Below are 22,135 nucleotides of genomic sequence, written 5' to 3'. Positions count from 1 at the left end.
TTCAACCGAAAGCTACGCGATAACTAGCCAACGCGACGAAGGAATCCAAGGCAAACGCTCCGGTTTTAAATTCTGTTCGTGAAAGGACAAGGAAAATGTTCGTGTTGTCACAGGGTCTCGTTTCGCGTTTGCTCTTTGGTTTCCACTCGTAACGCTTCGATTGACGAGCTCGGGACGCATGAGTCAGGATCCCTAACGCGTTATTGGAATTTTTCCGAATCATCGGGCAAACGCGCGGTATTTTCTGCGCGAATTCTTTCGTCGCGAATCAACGCGCGCACGCGTCTCTCCCCTTTTCACTTTTCTTTTTCCGATCGGGAAACTTGGGCGCGAGAGAATTTCCTTTGTCGAGCGTCGAAGTCGCGACATGGGGCAAAAATTCCCCTCTCGCCCAATCTTTATTCTATTCTCGAGCACAATGCGTATTATCCGCGTATCATCGGCAAACTCTGACGTGTCCCTGATTTGTTTCTCTTTCCAGTAGTTCAAAGTTGTTGAATTTTAGTCGACCGTCAATCGGAAGTTACTCGAGACGCGAAAGAAACAGAACGATAAAGATCTACAGCTTTACATGGTCCAAACGTATCGTGCGTTTCTGCACGGAAAAATATCCGTGATTCGTGCTGTTATTCTCTGTGTCTGGTTTTCACTCGTATCCCTTTACCCCGGCAATGTACCATATACTATACGTGTAACGAGTATGCAAAAGATAACAGCACGTAAAAGAGGGAATATCACAGAGACGAGAAAAAAGCTGAAGATAGATAGGAATAAGGAATATCAAGGTGGGGAAAAGTGAGAGATTGGCAGCGATGCATCCGAAAATGATGCAACACCCACGCGCACAGTTCACACGCAAACATTTTCAAATTACTCGTCCGCGTTTCAGCTTTTACCGTAAAACAGATTCTACACGACGTGTAACGCGGTTAAATGAATTGCTCTCGTGATGCAAGGCGTTGCGGTTAACAGAGGTATTCGCTAAGATAGGTGCAAATATTGAATGGATTATCAGCGAATAATAAGAGTCGCACGAAACGCGTTCAAACCGCTCTCGTACGATATCGTGCAGGCGTTTACGTGTATGCGTTCGTACACGCGTCATTCAAACGGTAATAAAATATTCCAAGAATGAAGGATATATTGCTATAGTAATAACACGTGTGAATGGTTACTCACGCCATACGCGTCGCTTCGGTGTATACACGATCTCGTTGCTTAGATAAACTTACCTGCAACAGAACGAAAAAGTCATTCATTAGCGGTCGAGCAGAGAGGACGATTAATGGTGTGCGAGCACACGCGTTATATTTTTAGCAAATCGGTGAAATTCTCGCGTTTCAGCCTTGCAATTAGCTCGTTAGTGTCGTGACCTCAGGTAACAGGAACGCATGCACCATCGGCGACCTACATCGCGTTCTTAAATCGCTCGATTTACCCGATCTTGATCGCGACCGGGTCAGGGATATAAATACGTACTCGTTGAACGTTACTGCTTCATCGTATCCTCTGAGAGAGGAAGAAGGCCATTGGTAACGCGACACGATTTATTACGGCGAGTGAGGCTAGTCCTGACGCCATCCAGGAATAGACTTTTCCATCGCATTATCAGCGAGACGGTTATTTGTACGGTTTTCTTTCGTGCATAGACGTCCGCATTCGCGGAAAGTGTCGATTTGGCAGAGGGCACCGTTGGCATGGCCCTTGTTGGAACGGGCCGCGCCAGATTGTCGCGATCAGGACAATGATCTCTGGGCTCGCTGGCTGCTACCCCAACCTAACACCCGAAGATCTTTCTGTCGATCCTACAAAAGCGTCACGAAACGCGTACGGTGCCGCACCACCTGGACCTTGAATTCATCTTAGCCCGCTCGTCTCTCTCTCTCTCTCTCTCTTCATCCCCATGCTATTTTCTTTTCTTTTCTGTGTCGTTCGTGCCACATGCACGCGCATACACAAACAAGCGTTTGGCTCAGGGTGCTCCGCCTAAAGGGACCCGCATCTGCCACCTTGTGCCGCCGCGTGTTTCGCCGGTATCTTGACTGGGGCGATAATTGCTCGCCCATCGTCGCGATCCTCATTGCGATTTATCCTCGTCAGTCTTTTGAAAAGTCGTTGATTTCAGTCACGTGAACCGCCGGTTAATTAAATGTCTGTCAAAAAAAAACAAATAACTAAAAAAGTGAAAACATCGTGGTCGTGCGAACACCGACAGGTAGAAAGCACACGAGAGCTACGGTGTGCGTAGCGAAATACGTTCTCGATGGACGTTCTCGATGGTGTGTTCCAGGCGGGAGGGGAGGGGGGGGGGGGTGGCAGGTGGTGGGCCAGGGTATTCAGGAATCCTCGAGACTCGAGAAACGTTTACGGGCGGCACGTTCGGTGTGCGTAACAGCTTGTAATTTATCTCTCTACTAGCATGGAAAATGAATAGATATTTGTCGGATAAGGAATATCGTTGTCTGTATCGGCGAAGACGTCGACGCCAAGTTTGCGTCGCGAAACGCAGAGAAATAACTCGAGTGAAAGACACCATGCACGTAACGCGACATATTGTACGAGCATCGCGTAAATCCCAACTCTTGACACAGTTTTAAAATATCTGGTGCAAGAGAGGTGTAATCGCGTAGGTGGTTTGGCGGGAAACCACGGATTAATTTAAAACCGGCGGAAAAGAAGAGAAAGAATCAGAAGGATCGTAAACGAACGAGCAGCTTAACGTCGAGTGCTTCTAGGTGGTTGAAGGTGGTGAAATGAGCGAGGGATGGGCGAGGACGAGTGTACAGAGAAGAGAACGGGGGATGAGGAGGAGAAGGAGACGGCGAAAAAGGTAAAGAAAAAGGAGGATAGGATAAGACAGGATAAAAGAGAAAAAGAGAGGCGAAAAAAGGAAAGGCGAAGGCAGGGAGGCTTAAGCAGGGGGCAGCAGGTGATGCACCAGGTGGAGGACGACGGCGCGTGCGCCGTTTTGCCCCCCGCCTTCCGGTCACGTGCCTGAGCCTCAACCCCTCGCCCCCACCCAACCTTCTCTTCGTAGAATTCTCTCTCGTTTCTCTTACTTTCGTCTCCACTCTACAGGGAACTTATAACTCGGCACTTTAGACACCTTGATACGTCGATTCTTTCGGTCATTAATCGACCAACTTTATCGTAACCATACTCTTTGTTACTGTAGCTGTCATTCACCAAAAGAACAATGTGAAATGCGGCGTTTTTCGAGAGAAGAGAATACTTCTTTTTCCAAATAAATAGAAGGGTAAACGTGTTGGCGAAAGAACGAAATTATTAGCACGGTTAATAGTGGACAACCTAAAGACGCCAATCTCGCTTTACTACGCGTGTGCTTTGAAACGCCTTTTGTTTCTCTTCCTTCCGAGAGTTGGCGAAGCCGACAGATGTCAGCGAAACAGAGACAGAAAGCAGAGAAAGGTGTAGCGACAGTGTAGCACCGCTACTCCTAACAATCCTCCGTCCATTATCTTTTGTATTTATTTCACCAAGCTTTTATTGCTTGTTCTTATCCGTCCGTCTCTTTTGCCCCGTTCTTTCTTTGGGTTCGGCCGCGCAGGCACGAAGGGCGAACGAACGGACAGGAAGTCAGATAACCATCGACCCTAGCCGCCTGCCGCCTTCAAGAACCGAGTGCTCTGTTTCAGAGATGCCTTGCTCTTCGGGGATTCTCGCCAGTTACCGATTCGTCTTCACCGGTGAAAAAATATTTGTAGGGTGCAACGGTAAAAATACGCCACGACGGCGGCCACCAATGACGCCAAATGTAGGTGATACCGGAAGGAGCAACCCTACCATGAATTTTCCTTTCTTTGAAAACAAACACGGCGAAGAAGTAAAACAAGCCAGGCAGAAGGAACGAGGGCAGACTAGTGGATGCCAGAGTTAAGATTATGCAATCCTTTAAAAGATAAACTAGTAGAAACGGGATCTGCGGCTGATGGTTTTATCTTGGTCCACGGAACCACGCGTGAGCCACCGAAAATTCGTGGAATGCTTAGAGCTGCAACTGCTGGACGAACGTGCGCTACACGCTGACCACAATGATACAACGCGCGTCTGTATCGGATGCTTGAATCTTTTTGTGCTTAGCTCGTGTCTAGCCGGCGAAAGATAATACTGTTTCGAGATAGAGTCTTTCGAGATAGAACGACGACGACTGATGCGCGTCGTTGTCCTTACGATCGTTACGTCATGTAGATCCTTGGAAGTCACCCGAGCGTATGTTTTACCGACGCGCTTAGTTTCTTCGATCCGTCCACCTTCCGGTAGAACGTAGAAACGTATCTCGGTATAATCGAAGATTCTGAAAAAAAAAAAGGCGAATCCAATTGAACGCCCCAGCGGGGGTTTTCGCGGTGCATCTGTTTCGCTGGGACGCAACAGCGTTATTTTTTCCAAGGGGGTCGATAGGTCGAAAGTATTCCGAAAGAAGCCAACTCACCTTCTCGTGGCTTCTCGGTAAATATACTCGGCTCGTACGTGGCCCTGTGCATCTGTGTGCCCGGTGCATGGCCACGTGCCACGTGCGTGTCAGCTGCAATACGACGAGGAGTTTGGGTTCTTCTCGATCCCGCGTGTGCACGCGTAAAGGAAGCTGTCTATGGTCGGCCCTCCTTTGGCGATTTTATCGACGGGCCGAGACACCGGCGCACAACCCGCGACCAACGAGCTCCGGCCTCTGCACAGACCGAGAAGGAGAAAGGAAACGGAGAAGAAAAGAAAGGAAGAGAAAAGGCCGACACCGCGATCCACGACTACGTAACGTAGGTCGAAGAGAAGAAAGGGCGGAACAGGGTTCAGGAAACCGCTCGTATAGGAAAGCAGATATACGCACGGCACAGTTCTGGCTACCTGCGCGGTCTAATCTAAATTTTTCGATCCCACCACCCAGTGGCGGGTAGCACCCCGCAGTGGAACACGCGCGGGGATGGAGGCGATCCAGCAAGAAAAAGGTGTACAATGCTACGAAATCACTTCATCGAAAGCCTCGGCAGATGCTACCACGAGGTGTGCACGTTGTGTTGTGCAGGCTCGGAGAAAGGGAGCGAGCGCCGTGCATCTCCTGCCTCTTTTTTTTTACTCTCTTTCGTCCTTCCCCTCTCTTTCTGTGGCACACGCTTGCGGCTGGAAACCGGGGAAAAAATGCATTAATTTCCCTGCGCTGATAGACCCAAACAGATGTCCACCGGGAGAGGGACACGATTCACCTTCTGTGCCGCACGTGCCACTTTCTTTCGATACTTTCCGCTCCGAGCAAGATATACGCCTCGTAAGCTCGAGGTAAGTATACGTAAGTGGGTATATCGTGATTTTACGTAACACGAAATGTCCGATGGTAGGACGCAGAAAACCTCAGGATACGCCTGGAGAATGTTAATCTTCGTTTAATCGAGCCCTGCTTCTGGGACCAAGACTGGTTTGAAAACTGCTCGCCAGGGTTGGCGGATTACCACGACGCACAATGGTCTCATTAAAATAGGAATGCAGTTCCTATGACACAAAGTACGTGGCCGGTTACTTAACGCGATAAGGACAACCATGCCCGAAATCGTCGTTGATGATACGTGATTCGCGTTCGATCGATCTCGTTTAAGCGTAAAGTGCCATTTCACGCAGGAAGCAACCGTCGGTTTACTACGCGTGCAATTATCATTTTATTCTCGTTTCACTACGATCTCGGGCGAACAGCTGTCAGTTTCGCTTGCGCGACGCGATCGATCGATCGATTGCGCGATATTCATGAGTTTCGCAATGAAATAACTGTTAAGGAAAGTGCAAGCGAATCTAGGCGCGCGTACTTTTGTAATGGTCAATGGGCATCGTCAAATGCGATCAGAGTGTTTACGCTTCGAGCTTCGATAAGCGTGACATATGTTCCCCAAAGAGAATAAATTACGACGAGGGTAAATGAAAACCCACTTATGAATCGTAATGCTACAACCTGTGCCTTAGACGTTTGTTAAAATTATCTTCGATCGAAAGATTTCTGAATAAACAAACGCTTCATTTTTCATTCGACAACTGCACCGTACGAGGTAATCTTTGCGCGACACGGTGCAAGATGCATTTTACGATGCTCTAGTGATAGAACGAGTTGCGAACGTACAAGTGCCATGTTTTCACAATGAGAACCTCCGATCGAACGATTTGAAAGGAAGAATGAAAGGACAAGCGCCTCGTTTTTGGAGCAACTGCACGATATAAAGTAATCTTCGGATGATCTTCATCGACCAAAAGCAATCTCGAAGAGAACAAGAGCTCTATTTTTCAGAAGCAACTGCCAATCGTTGAACTTGGAAACTCCGCCCAAAATTCTTTTGTTCACTTTCTGCATTAAGCGAAACGACGATCGATTTTTCCCAAATAGAATGCTTTTCCATAAAATCCATATTTACAGATCTCATGGCCCAGCTGTACAAACGATCGGATTCTTACGATGAAAGCTGACCTGCAGGTTGGACGAAGCCGACCCCTGGCTGTAGCGCGTCGTCGTTTGCACGAAATAATGTCCGGATCCCCCTGACTGTGGAGAAAGGGTTTGGGACCGCGACGTCTGTTTCGCTTGAATTATATACATGTGCGTATCGAGGAAGAAGAAGGAACGGCGACGGAGGGCCGAAGCGAGGCAGATTCGAGTAAAAATCTACGGTGGAAGGGCAACACGAGGGGAGGGAGAGGAGGAGGTCGAGGGCCTAAAGGAAACACATGCCAGGAAGGCTCGTGCCACGACGATCTAAGCCGTATCTCGTGAGGTTGCAGCTGCCCTGCACCACCGCCGCAAATTGCCTCTCCCTCCCCCCTTAAGCCCCTTTCCCGACCTCTCCTCTTTCACCAGCACCCTTGTTGGCTCTGCACGATAGTCGGGGCACGAAGTCGAAGAACTTGGAATAGAGGGGTCTGGCTTCTTTAAAGCGAGCCGGCGAACCAACGAATTGTACGTTCATATTTACGAACACACAGGGCCAAAACTTATTCTTTTTCTTCTTCTCCTCCTTCTTCTTCTTCTTCTTCTTTCGCTTTCCATCCAACTCTGGGTTCTGTGACTCGAAACTTTCCGTGCCACTGTGGGGCCCCGGATGCGCGTCGAGATATAGCGAGACGAAGCGCTCGGGTGCCACCGTCGCGTCGTCTCGCGAAAGTGGGGATGAGGCCGCTTCGAGGAAGGGTACGAGAGAGGGGCCCATTGGGTCCTGGCGCGGCGTGCTTCGCACCTGGAGCCTCGCAAAGTACGCAGAAACGTTGGCTCGTGTTTGATCCTGTCGACGTGGAAGGACACGCGGCTCCGGCAAGCGTGAAAGTTCCAAAATTACGAGTGCAAGATGGTGATTAGGAGATTATCGGCGTGATAACGCTCATCCTGACAGACTCTGATGTCTTTCTTAAATATGATGATATGTATTAAAAGAAGGAAGAAATTATTAATGTATTCCTAGTGGCGAAGCGAAGCGAGAGGTAATGAATGAGGAGATAGCAAGAAGCCAGACCAGTGACGAAACGAAATATTCATGAAATCAGTCTGTTTGGCTAGAAAATCAATTAAGGGTACCACGCGTATGGTGCGCAACGAGGACCCCGTGGCGTTGATATATTTTGGCAACAGGGCAACAAATTCGATGGGTGGGAAGGAGAAAGAAAACGCGCGAGAGCAAGAGAGGCACCAGCGGGCCACGGCTGGCTGGACAAATTCGATCGTTGTCGGCCGTTTGACGGCTATTGGGCAGAGAGATATATTCAGTTACCAGGTTTAACACGAGACGCGCGTCGTAACACGATAACTGGTCGCTCTTTCGTGTTCCCCTAAGAGGCCACAGAGGCAAGGAGCGCTAACGACGACTCTTTCGTATGATCAAATTTTCGACTATCGAATATTCATCGACCAACGGAAAGAGGGGACCCAGGACGGTTCCTTTTGTACGGATCAAGTCGACGAATTTTGTGTCCTCTCTTTCCCTGTGTCAGCCACGGTGCCACGAACAAATCACACAGGCACACCGCTCCGAGATTGGAGCCGCTTTATTGGCCTAGGCGGTTCACCTGTTAATCGAACTCGGAATATTTTAACGAAATTCAATGGAAGGATGATCGCGATAACGTCGAACAATGCACACTCGAGCCTCGAGGTGTCCTAGAAACCGAACTTAAGCCCCGAAGTTTACTCGATCGCCTTTATTCCTCGGAACTCTTCTCTCTATCTACGCGAATGGCTCTCGAAGAGTACTTTACGCCTGTTGTTCGCCCTTCTTACAGGATCGTCGGCCGTCGTCAGCGAGCAGGAGGCATACTGTACCACCCTAACCTTTCTTTCTGTCGCCTTTTTCCTTTCTTTCTTTCGCTTTGGTGTCTGAACGGTGGTAGAAGTAGCCGCGGGTTATTGCCGGGCCGATGTCATTTTCTCTCGTTGGCGAAAGGCTTGAGGGAGAAAAGCGGGTGGCAGGAAGAGGCGAAGGAAGGCTAGAAGTGACTGCGGAGAAACACTTAGCCGGTGACGCGTTTAATGTACGTCAAAGGGCTGTCGTTGTCGTCATCGGGGCTTCTAGTACTTCGTCGCTATTTAACGTTGTCCCTGCCGTTCAAGATGCCCTGAACGAGATAACCGATGAAAAACGCCGGCCTTAACAGCCGAGGAGACTCGGCGACGAAGAGCAACGAGGAGGAGATGTCTCTCGACGGAACGTCATCGACCCCCGATCCCCTCCCCCTCCGCAACCCCTTTTCTTCGTCGTACAGAGACAGTAGGGTAAAAGGACACGGGCGGCGCAGCAGGATTAAAAGGATCGGCAATGGACGCTGTCGCGATGGTCCTTTGACCACCCTCGACGTATTTAAACGAGCCATCGACCCGGCGTGCGTCTGTGTTCCGTTGGCGGAACGTGTATACGCGCACCCTCCTGTCCGAACACGTTCTGACGGCTGCTCTTTCCTCTCGACTGTATACGCGCCTATACCACACATATTCACGAGTGTATCCGTCGAACGAGGATTGGTTTTCAAGTCGCAAGAAGAAAAGGATACGTGTCCTTCGAAACATATACTGCCAGATAAAGTAGAATTGCGTAACTCCGCACGAAGGAGATATGTTCGTCAAAAAATAAGGTCGCGTATCTTTGAATCTTTTCAAATGCATTGCCGGGATACGCGTATCCGAGTCTCTCGAGCCGGCTCCTTCTGTACCAGATATTTCCGCCCTGACTATTTTACCCTGGATTGCTCCGGTTCCGTGAACACGTAGTTTCATGCAACTTTATGCGCATTGCTCGGTTATATTTATGTCATGATTCGCGCTTTGCATGTCCGCGGAAGCGAATGGATGCAGCGCAACGAGCTCGCCTCTTGTATTAAACCGCTAACAAAGAAGGGCTTTATTAGGAATGCTAACGCGTTCTTTCTTCCTTCTCTCTCTCTCTTCATCTCCTCTTTCTATTCTCATGCTCGTCATTAGCGACTTATTAACCTGCGTATTAATGCCCGGCATTTAAAGCAATCAAGCGTGCTCCGTTTCAAAAGAACGATCCACTTTGCTGGATGGACGGTTTCCTGGGATAATATACCATCTGTCAATTTCCTCGGAGACGGTTTCGAGGAATTAACGCGAGGATTTACTCGCTGGCGCCTCTGGACGGGAATCTGTTGCCAGAATCTGCTCTTTTATTCGCCTCGATGAGACGGCGCAACGAAATATCCACTCGAGAAGGAATTGTTCGGACGAAAGAGACACGGTGGCTGCGCGAATTTCTCTCTTTCGCCACAGTATCCATCCCCGTGAACTCTACCGCGCCGGAGGTGAACGGAGAAAATCGGAAGCGTTGCCGCGAGAACGCCCTTCGAAATGGTCGTTACCGGGGCCCTGCTGATTATCTAAGGGCGGACGTCATTTCCGCGTGGGCGTATGCCTTCGGGGGTCAAAGGGAGCACGCGGGTCCCCGCGCACACCCCCTTTCTGCTATTTCGGGATTAGACTCGTCCATTGCCAGACTCGACAGCTGGGGTAGATTTTTGAAATTCCAGCTGCTGCCTATTTCCTACGGTCTTCCGGTGGAATTTCATCGATCTGTTTCTCCACATTGTTGGCCGAGACGCCAGCTCGGCCAGACAGGGTGAAACGAACTTTAATTCGCACGCGAGACAATGTTTCCACTCGATACATGGCGAGGCAAGAGGGTTGGGTCGATTTCGATCCAGCTTTTATCGGACCGTTTACGCGGAAGCCGATCGATAGCGGAAATATTTAATGTCAAATGTGATAAACGACAGGGTTCGCGCTAGGTATTCCACTCTACCAGTAGTATTTATCGTCAAACGTTTTGGTCATGGCGCCGTTTCTATGGAAAAGCGTAACTTTCTACGAGTGCCGCGTGTACTTACGTCGAACGTGGTTTTCATTCATTAAATTATCTAATCAATCCGACAATCGATTTCGTTTACGAGATCCCGATATAACATATCTTACTCGCTCCTTTTGTTTATCGTCACTTACACAAATTATCTTACGAATCGTGGGTATTATGCGTCAGGTATCATGCGTCAGCTAATATACGTCACTGTAGCGATACATAATACCAAGAATTAATAGTTCTGAAAATTTCATATACAAAATGAGTCGACAGAAACGATGATCTAAGGTAACTCATTGTTTACTCATCGCATTTAAATATATCAAACTCTGACAAATACTCTACCATTGCCTTCACCAAATATCCTGACTTTCCCCTGAAGCATTAATCACCGAAATTTCCTTTGCCTATTCTTCGCTGCTGCAAACTGCTCGGCCGGGGCACGGCGAACGACGAAATAAATAAGGAACGCGCGACGCCTGGTCCGAAAATGGAACAACAAAAACGTTCGATAATCACAGGTTTGCCGAGCGACTAGAGTACATATGTAGCAGAAAGCTGATGTCTGTGGGCATCGGTCGTCGATCGCTACAGCATATATTTTTTCATCCAGTCGGTCGATGGGCGCCCCTGAAGCGGGACCCAGAGGGTGCATCGGAATCGTAGAGGTCCGAGGGTAACAAACGCGAGTAAAATGGATAAAGGCTACACCTGGCCTCCGGATGGTCGATGGCGGCACGCGCTGCTCTCTCTCTCTCTCTTTCTCTCTCACTCACTCACTCGTTCTCTCCGTGCAGATAGGTCTCGTTTTCCCCCCCGAATGTACACACCTGCCCCTCACCGACACGCATGCACGTCGCTATGACTGTGCGCGCAGCGAGGGTCGTAAATGCACACGGATTACTCCCGGCGATGCCAGTGGTATGGAGGATAGAAAGAGAAAGTGGACGAAGCAGAGTGAGAAAGGGGAAAGAGGGGAGGCTACGACGCAACTAGAACATAGTTAGCCCGCTGCGATTCCGACATGTTATTTCCTAGGATGGTAGACAGAGGAGGCTGTCTGACTCGAGTCGAGGTCCTTTGACCGGTGAATAAACTTTGCGCGAAGAAAAGGGTGCTCAACGAGCTTACTTATGTATACGACGCATTAATGCCGACCAACCACCGTACCGGTTCAACTTGCCGCGGGATGACGAAATAACCGTAAATCTTGATAATCGATTTTTGTATCCGGAGCGCAGTATTTTTGCAGAATTTAATGGAGAATTTTTGGAGATCTGTTCTAGTTACAGATATCGGTAGATTCGATGCGTGTGTTAAGCTTTTTAGAAAGAAACGATGGACAAAACCTTACGATTCATCGTCATTGTAAGTACTACCGGTATCCAGGATGTTTCATGATATTTGTTTAACGTCCGAATTCAATTTCATACGCATTGTCGATGGCAAACTTCTTCGTGACAATGTCAAAAGTTTCGTCGAAATGTCCTAGTTTACAGAAGGGATGAAAGTTCCTCGTATACAGAATCCTGCAGCTAGTTTACGATTATGACTTGAGCAAGTCTTTCGAAACTTTTATCAAACATCTGTGACAAACTATAGAAACAATTATTGTTTTCAGACATCGTAACGTATAACAAACAAAGTATACACATGGTGAAAGAGCGAGTCTCTTTGATTCTTCATCTACGTAGGACACAACAGCGTGATTGCAAGTAACTTTCAGCCGCGAGATCGTCGTGACGACAGTAGAGAGGCGGCGAAGCGAGAGGATGAAGGGACCTAGAGAAGCCTAAGAGCCGGCTGCTGCCAGCAACGATACCGTTTCTCGTGGTTGTTTCTCCGATGCATAGCCTCTCTGTGTTTGCAGCCCTCTGCTTCGCCAACTTTGCCATTCCAACGATGCGCCCTTAATCCCTTTTCCGTTGGCGCGTCACCGAAGAAGTTGACGTTTACGCCCCTTTGAAACTTGCCGCCTGGAAACTTAGCCGCTCCCTAACGAAGCGCCGACTCTTCGATATCGTCGTCGACGGAAACATTTTCGAAATTGCACGGAAGACCAGAAAGTCGCGAGAGGCACGCGACGAACTATCCAGATGGACGCGAGGTCGTGGAGAAGAACGGCGAGAAGGAAACGGGCAAAAAACGCGAGATTAACGGGTTCGAATCGTCCAATTAATTTCAGAGAAACGCGCAAATAGCGAGAGCCGCCAATAAGCGGGGAGTTACAAAGGTAAACGAGCTTTGTAGGAACGTGACCGCGCAAGAGGGAAGTTACACGTGTAATGCCTCCCCCTGATGACGTTGATGGTGGCGATGGTGGTGGTTCGTTTGTTCGGCTGTAACATGGACGGACTTTTCTTCGTGAAGCGCAAAGCTCCGATAGCGATGCAACGAAACGCGTCCCTCGCGCCACGGAACAGCAGGCTGCGGGGGAAATTGGTGGAGGACCGCATTATTAAAAGTTTCCATGCTGGGCGTGGACCTGATCGCTCTCTTTCTCTCGCTCTCGTTCGTGTTCTCTCTCCTCTAGCACTCTGCTCGCTGCGTCGTGTGACAGCTCTCGAGTTTTCGACTTTGAAACGGCGTTCTCGCTAGAGCAGCTCCTAATGAAGCGAGGGACCCTTTAATGACCATTTTCCGTGGCAGATGCTGCAATATCGTGACGTAAATCGATCGCGTAACTATATGGGCAAACCGTCGAATACGATGACGACATTTCGTGACGACGACTAGGAAAGGGAAGAAGAAACGGAAAACCAAGGAAACGTAGAACGACGCGCGCAGAAAGAGACGAAATAAGACGGGCAGATGGTCATAGGGCGAAGGGCACGTGCCCTAGACACCGGCTTTACGATTTCATTATTTCTTTTTTCTTCTGAACGACGACGTAGATAATTAGAGATCCTCGTAGCCGATAAGGTGTCCCACACACGCGTACGCCACCTCTTTCTCTTTTCCTTTTCTCTCCTTTCTCCTCCCCTTTATCTTTTTTCCTTTTCTGACCAACGGTTATTACGATACTCGGTATCGATCTGACCCTTCCACAACGTTATATCGACGCAATTCGAACTCCCTTCTTTACCAGGAATTACTTATCTTGCTCTATTTATGCCGAGTTCTTGGTTACTTCCGTTCTCGTGGTCCCGCTGACGTTTAAATTCGACGCCGCTCGAAACGAAAAACGGAATCGTTAAGCGTTTAACGATCGCCCGTGATAAACTGATGTCTTTAAATTTATCTTGTTGGACGTTCGTCTTGGTTGGGGAATGATCGCTCTGCGCCTTTTTTCTTTGCCCGTAGAATCGATGATCTTTTCCGTATTCTATTGTATTTATCTATTTTAGTCTGATTTTAGTCTGGAAAAATCGGCCTTGGTTTTAGATAGTTTGCGAATGTAAAGCAAAAGTAAAACTAAACTTACAGATAGCCGGCTACAGTACATTCAAGTATATCAATTCTTTGGAGTTGGTTCCTTGACAGTAATGTCGAAACTAATAAATATATTCTATTCCGTATATCAATATATTCTATATATATTGTTTCTGCTTTCCTCTGTGATCTTTTATAAGTGTAATAAATTAAATATAAGATAATTCCGGTAGTTAGCGAAGATTACCCTATATGTTAATTAACGAAAAATATTTTATACGTAACGATAAGTCGGAAAAGAAGAATCGAACTTTTTCGTCCAAGGCCTCGTTTTCGAGAAAATAAAGTTGAAAATTCGGTGAGTACACGTCCATTTAACAAATTCTTCATGGACTGTGTTCGATATGGCTGCCAACTGACGAAACCTATCTGAAACTCGATTTTTTTTCGAAAACGATACGTGATACGGAAAAATTGTATTTTACATTTTCGACTTACATTTGTTTGTAGAATAATTTTCCGTGAATAATCTCCTGGTGTTAATCAAGTACGTGTAGTGACATAGTCACGCTGTTTCCTCGAAACAATCTCGAATGAAAAAACTTTATTTGTTAAATTCTTTGAGAGATGAATAATTCCTTATCTTTATCGCGTGTCCTGGAACACATTGTATATCGAGTTTTTATATTGAAACTATGAGAAACGTCAATCCGTTCATTTTAATATTCAATATTTATATTATATTGACGTCACCATTGTCGGCATCGATTCTCGCATTTCATTGTATTTCACTGTTTGCGTTCGAATATTTTTTAAATTCGTCAATATTTGCCTTTCGCGTTGCATGTGTACATACATGTTCATGGATTTTGTTCCGTATAAAGTGAACTTGAATTTCAATATCCATAACCGAGGGAGTATAAGTTTCTTCGATGTATGTAGATCGAGTTTACGTCTTACATCACTTTGAGAAAGTCTGTGCTTCATCGCGGTTTAAATACACACCTCAGGTTTCGGAAAAAGACTATCAGGAACGAAAACGATTCGCATGGATGCAATAAAGGAGTTTATCACAGAGCAACGATACGATGATTATTCCCTAGGCGTGCGCCGCTCGAGCACGACTTTCAATCGTGACCTAAGACGATCGATTCGTTTACCCTGCATTATTCTCGAATCATAGTTTTGATGAAAACAAGTTACGTCGCTCCCTCGAATATCGCGAATTAACTTACTTTTCACCTTTCCAAGAGTAGAACAATTCTCACGATAGATTTTCTAACTTCTACGTAAGATTTTGAATCATTTAGCAAGGGTATAGCGATAACGATCGATCAACGAGTTCGCACATACGAGGCAAGAAAGTACGACAGAGTGAACAGCTACGTGACGCGATCCTTAAACTGATCAAAGTGCACACGTAGATCGGTGTAACGTCGCGCAATATGATGCAATCGCTTCGTTATTACAAGCATGGCCGTGCAGTATCTTTCGAAATCTATGATTTTCTAGTAATTTATTCGTTCGATAAATTCCTTAGATTTCGCAGTGCATTCCACAACGAGGAATGCTTTTTGGATGATAGGCGCGGTGTCCCACTGACCGTAATAGCTGATACGGCTATTTTTCAAGCGGTCGAAACCGAATCACGAAATTACCTGGACGTAAATCGAAATCGCAAATACCCGTGGTAATACCCTAATCCCGGTATATTGGCCTCCCTCTCCGTTCTACCTATGCCGTGTGCGTCTGTTTGTCTGTCTGTCTGTCTGTCCGACTCTACGTGTACGTGTGTTCGCGTGTATATGCAGGATTCACGTATTGAAAGCCAGAGCGAACAGCGTCGAACGATGAAAAAGCGGAGAACGACAATCGGAAAATTGTGCCATCTGGTCGAAGGCTGCGTTCACACCGAACAATGTCCGCATTATCTGTTCTCCGCAACGGTGGAAGAGGCATGACGTGGCAAATGCTTGGCACACCAGACAAATCGACTAGTCATTGAATGACTGCGCTTCGAATGGCGAACCCAGTTCCACCGAACAGGAAAAATTCCGGGGAAATGCGATTTTTACTGTCCGCACGAAATCGCTGCCGTTATTCGCTCTCCCGCACGTGTGGTCGCAACTGCTGCGGGTTTTACAAAAACGATATTATCCTAATATCGTGGGTGAACGAAATTCTTGTAATCTTTGTAAAAGACCGTGTCGAAGTTGATGTCGTGCGGGGCTAAGGACTATGTTGAAATTTTAATTTTAAAATATAATTGTTCCTATGTATTTGATCTCTTCAGAGATGAATTTGTTAAGCTCATAAAAGAAGAACTGTTTTGTAACTTGTAGGAAGAATAATATTCATGTATTTAGACATTCGATGATACGAATGACTATTCGCGAAATGATTTCATTTTTTGCAGTCGTATTTCTTCTCTTTTCTTCCTCTGCTGCAATAGTTTCTTCATTTACGTTCCCTTCTTATCTTCCTCCACCTCTTCTTTCCTTACTTCTTCACTCCCTTTTTGCTTTTTGTCCTTCCTACTCTTACCCATTTCTTTTATTTTATTCCTTTCTTACTTCCTTCTTAACCTTCCATTCTCTCCATCCAACGCTACATCATCTTCCCTCTTCTTTTCCCTTTTTTCCCCACCCCTTCTCATAAAGACTTAATCTGTTACCTAACAGCTACTATTCTTTGGCAAGGTTTACACAAAAAATTGTTTAAAGCTATTTATAAAAGGATTTTATATTTACAGTTGCCACTAAAAGTATCTGCACATATCTGTATTATCCTATGAAACACTTTTTTATCAAGTTCTACGTTTCATTTTCATAGCGTCAAGCTTTCATAGTCGTATAAAACTACATGATACAAAAGCTAAATGATACAAAATTTAATATACTTGTAGCTATATTAATTACCATATAGATGCTATACTTAAAGCGGGGACTTTTAGGCAAATTCTTTTTTTCGAGAATATAATTCAAGAAACAAAGCAAGTACTACAGAAAGCACTACTATACTTTGCATATTCCATGTATTTATTCATACTACGCACATTCTGCGTACTTTCGCAGTTTTAAATTTCTTTCAATAAATCAACGGTGTGCAAATACTTTTACTTGTAGCCACTGAATCCATATAAACCGGGAATAAGAAAGCAACGCGAAAATTTGTAGAAATAACATAACCGGTTAATCGGCTGGTCTCGACGGGCCATGTCGTCAACGAGTTCGTCGTCGTCTAGACTTGTTGCAGACGTGACCTAAGGTCCGGATTAATTTTAGCAGTATTTTGTTTCGACCGCGTCTCGCGTTGTACGCGACGAGAGAGCCGAAGAACCCATTGGCTCGTCCGGAACACGTCGGTATTCCAGAATATTTCGCACGTGCACCGCGCAAGCCAGGCTCTGCTTCGCGGAAACGCATCATGGCGCCAGAAGCATCGACCGCGAGGCCGTGGTTTCCGCCCGACCGTTTTCCTCGTTCGTTAAAATTCCCACGTGCCACGCCAACGAGGAGAAACAGCAGTCGGGTCAAAAAGAGGTTTTCCAACTTTGTTTAAACTTTCACGGCGTAACTATACGAGCAATATCTGAACTATGCACGAGCATAACAACGATGGTAGAACGTTCGCGCTTCTCGCGGGCGAGATATCTTTCCACTGATCTTATTATAGAATAAACTTGTGATCGAATCGAGTTAACGACGTGTTAAATTATGATTTCCAGCGGACCGTTGCGTATTCACAAGCCTAATGATTAATATCTACGAAACTAGCCGGTGCAAAAATAACAATACACATAAATTGGTAAGAGAGTTCGAGAATCGCATACCGTAGCTGTACTCTGAAAGAAGTTTTATTCAACGAGCGTCGTAGACTTGTTGGTCACAAAGAATCTTTGTCATAGTATCAGAACAATGACATGTCTAACGAAACGTACGAAATTTGCACCTCTGAACGCATCGCGAACGTATTGCGAGACGATTTAGCGCAAAATTACAATGAAGTATCTCATTTTGCCAAAATTCTCAGTGATACGTTTTTAAATTGTATCGTATGAAATTGTAAAATATTTTGCACGGAATGCTTCTTTCTCGGATACTGTCTTCCTTCGCAGTTGGACGATACAGAGTCCTCTTTGCATCGGCACAGATTATTGATGCAATAGAATCGTTCATAGATCCTCTAATTGTTTCGAGCAGCTTATTTTGTAACGAACAGAATTACGTTAATTTGCTGAACGATCGACGCATGCCAGATAAACAAAGCGTTTCTCTATCGAAAGATACGATCGTTCCGCAAAGAACGAACTTTCTAATTGCACCTGAAATCCCGTGAGCACGTTGTCGCCGGTAGCTGGTAATCGGAAACCATGCAAGAGCGCGCACGGTTACGAAACACGCTTTTAATTACATGGTCTGGGTGATCTTGGCACCTGTGAAACGGTGAAACGGTTCACCAGGGAAACCTGCGTACGCCTTACGAGACTTTCGACGATGACCAGTACGCTTGCGATACTCGTTCGATGACAATCCTTCTAACGTATTTACATTCTCGTATTAATTGGACAAGGCGGCATACATATTACGCGTGGAAATACACTTTACCAGACTAAATGTCGAATAATCGTACGGATGTACGATAAAACGCGTTGCACTCGTTCTTTTCACAAGGAACAGATCGCACGGGTCGATTCGGAAAGAGCTGGGAATTATGTTCTGCGCGGTCAGATCAAGATCAAGTTGAATCGGAGCAGGGTAAGAAATACGACGCGCAATACCGATACTACGTTCCTTTCTTCCGTTGCGGCTCGTATCGCGCTCACACGCGCCATGCCGCCTGCATAAATCAGTCGTGTCAATTAACAAGTTCGAAATCATTGCAAAATCGTGACGCCCTATGAATATATCGTTCGAACGACCGATGACGATGAGCCTTCGAGAGTTGTTAGTTATGCTCGGTGAAGGAAATGGGCGATTAGAGGTTGGGAATTAACCTTTGTTCTACGCTAACGCTCGGAACCGAATCCTTCTTTGGTGCACATGTCGAAGTAACTTTTGTTAATAGGGAGAAGATACATGTGTGAACATTTAAATGCTACTACTAATCCTTTATAGTTATGACATTATATGTGTAATCGAAAATGAAAATAGTTCCATGTCACATAGAACGTGTGCATCTAAGAATATTCGATAATTGTCCTACTGACACACGTACTTGTTGTTGGTATATAAATTGAGTGCTCTTTACTTCCTTGTTATTCTATTATAAATCTGTTATATCATTGGCATCGTATTTTTAATTCAGAATCGAAGTGCAGATAAGTGAATTCAACATGCGAAAAGTTCGTTCGATCGAGTACTAAGAAAAATTTCGTTCGTGTAAGCGGAGTTTTACTACAAAAGGTGAAAAAATCTGTTACAATTTCCCAATAAATGTAACAAGTAGCTGTTCTAATACATATGTCTAACAATGTACGTGTTTTGTAGTAAACGAATTAAGAACATCGATCATCTTGTCGCGTTAGAAGATCGGAATTGCAAAGACAGTGACAATTGTTCGTGTGTTCCCGCGATGTTGAATCGACATCAGATTTTTATGTACGGTCTATTTCACTCATAGGTAAACCGACTCGACGTGCGTTCCAAAGTTCGCTCATCCGAAACGTTGGCAGGGAAAGAGAGAAATAGATGAGGCAAGAGAGCCAGCGAGATCGTAGAAGAGCATAGGAGAAGAAAGGAAAGGGAAGAAGCAAAGGAACGAGAAAGGAGAGAGAGAGGCGAATGACGTTGACCTCAAACGAGGCGCCCGGCAGTTGGACGGTGCAGGAAGGGAGGACGCGACGCCGCGCGCCGCGACGCTGACGCACCGTGTATATTTGGCTAGGGTCCGCCACGTCCGATCGTAGTAGTTCTTTCCGCGGTAGATAATCTCGAGTGACTGCTATCCTCGATATCCTCTAGGTCATATTGTTCCGATTTTAAACCTCCATTTCATGGTCTCTATTTTTTCACCTAACTGTCTCGTCAGTCACCGATAACACCTCTAATTTTCTAGTATTTTCAAACGTATCATCTTTGTCCACTATTATTAACTCGTCTGATGTTTATCGTTTCGCCGTTGTGAAACTTCCAATTTTGGCGTCGCTCTAGTTTTCTTTAAATACCAATGGACCGATTAACTTTGGAATAGTAAAAATTCGAAGGGATTTTTTATTTACAAATGCTTTTTCTTTCATCGTCTAGATTCGTATGGAATTAGTCATTCTGGTCGTTCGTCAGCTTGAGTTCGCGTCACGAAGACTATAAACGAGTCATGGTACGGACTTATTAGGTCAAAAGCATGGCTCAGGTGTTTCATAGAATCTAAGAATTTCAAAATTGGTTGAAAAATATCTGATCCTGGAACACTTTTCGCTAGAAAATTTATCGAGATAAGGGTCGTTGCTACTTGTATCCGTAACATTAATTTTAATTAATAATCAGCGATCTTCTCGCTGGTGATAAAGATGATCTGTAACGAATGCAATCGAGTTTTTTCCTTTTACCAAAATAGCCGATTTTATCTTCAGGTAGCGTTTTCAAGCGCGAGCAAACTGAAGTGGATGCAAAACGAGAGGGGCGGGAAAACGTCGGGGCAAGCGTCTCGGAGCCAAAAGTTCGGGGTGACTGTAAAGAGTAGAGAAAAGTCGAGGGGGTTGGTAAGCAACGCGAGGATTCGTTGTACGCAGAAGAAACAGCAACCGTCGACTACCGGCGCTTCGAGAATTTATGGACGAGCCCTTCTTTCTCTTTCTCTTACTCTCTCTCTCCTCTCTCTTTCTCTCTCTCGTCGGGTACCGCGTATCCGGCCGGTGCGGTGCTCAGAAAAAGCGAAACCTGCACGAGAGGACTTCGGCGTTACATTGTGTAGCGGCAGTCGCCGATCCTCCGAAAGAGATTTCCTTTTTCTCCGTATGGAAATGAGCAGGCATTTCTTTCATCACGGCCTTATTCAATGTCTGCTTGCGCGTACATCATATTTTCCTCTTACCCTTTGCCGATGTTCTACATACTCCAATGTTTCAACAATTTCGCCATCTCCATCCCTTAAACATCGTTCCTCCATCCCGTTCCATCGTTCCTTTCATTTCGCGGAGACGTCGAGAGGTTCTTCAAAGGACGGATAGTTACATTTTCTTGCCATGTTTCGCGTAACGCGCGGAAATTCGTTTTGTCTCGCGTTTTGATGATATTTCACGCCGGCACGGAGTCAGGCAAATTCGAAAATGTTCGTAAATAATTTCGAGTGAGCGACACAAATGTAAGGCAGAACATTTGAAAGAGATTTCAACTTGCTGTACGATTCAGACGGTACGCTAAAAATATTAAGAGACAGCACGCTTGTTCGATGTGTATGCAAACGAATTTTCATTCGTTTTCGCTCTTTCATGCAAACGACACCGACGAGCAAGCTCTGTGTTTTATAACGAGTTCACTTCGTTCTTATCATACGGTCACACTCTTCAATTTTTCCGTATATGTGCAGGCTATTGGTTTATAAGCGCAGATTTATCCAGATATATCAACATCGAGATAGATTCACAAGCAAATTAACGACTGGAATATATTTGTTGTGACAGTTAGAGGTGGGAGAAAGAGAGGAAACTCACCGTGTGAAGCTTGCGTCCGATGCTACGTACTGTTGCAATTTGAGAAGAAGTTCGTCCCTTCCACCTTCGTCGCCACTTCCTCCAACATTGCAAATACCTGTCCCAGTAGGACTTAGAGTATAATTAACGTCATCGCAGTCTTCGTCGATCCCCATTGCTGTACAAACCGAAATGTAATAATATTTAATCAAAAAGGAAGGAAAAAGGTAAAACTTATTTCGACTTGCTATACGTTATTGTAACTTAGAAAAATAAAAGAAAATATTCCTGCCTGTTTCGTTACGTATCTTAACATATTAAAGACGATTTATCATTTTTCCAGCGAATTTACGTTATTGAATTTGAATTTTTATCTTTTGTCTAGATTTTAGAATTTTAAGAATTTCCAAGCAAATTCAATTATATATTTATATAAATATAAATTATATATTTTTTTTAAATCAATCTATACCTTTTCACGTGTTTCTGATTTATATAATCCTTATGCAGCGGCACATGAGTAGAGGACAAGTGAAATCATGTTGTTGTTTTGCCTCGGAGTATCAAGATCGTTAAGAGACATGTAATGTAAGAATAAATAGACTCTGAGCAAAACAATGTCGCCGTTACGCGCAACCGTCGAACAAAGACGAATTTGAATTTTCCGACTCCCTCCCGACCAGAATAAATGAACCGACGCAACCGAAAAGAGTAGTATCTACGAGTATCTTTCTGTTTTTGACAAGTATCTAGCGAGCATTTATTGAGTATTAATTAGCAATTTTACTTT

The 22,135-nt window shown here is 45.5% G+C and overlaps 1 protein-coding gene across 3 annotated transcripts in view; it reads right to left on the bottom strand.

Annotated features, from left to right (window-relative positions):
• Positions 1-22,135, bottom strand: part of LOC126863571 (serine/threonine-protein phosphatase 4 regulatory subunit 1-like) — a 148,980-nt gene that overhangs the window by 103,997 nt on the left and 22,848 nt on the right. For 2 of the 3 annotated variants that reach the window (XM_050613856.1, XM_050613865.1), the window contains one exon: positions 21,367-21,523. In XM_050613856.1, coding sequence (XP_050469813.1) covers positions 21,367-21,523 — 157 coding nt within the window. Of the gene's footprint in view, positions 1-21,366; positions 21,524-22,135 lie in introns of those variants that run through there. The other variant, XM_050613848.1, reaches the window with a different exon arrangement.

Source organism: Bombus huntii, chromosome 1 (assembly GCF_024542735.1).
Source record: "Bombus huntii isolate Logan2020A chromosome 1, iyBomHunt1.1, whole genome shotgun sequence".
In the NCBI taxonomy this organism is placed as follows: domain Eukaryota; kingdom Metazoa; phylum Arthropoda; class Insecta; order Hymenoptera; family Apidae; genus Bombus; species Bombus huntii.
Note: the sequence above shows the minus strand (reverse complement) of the source record. Positions and strands in the feature narration are given on the sequence as shown.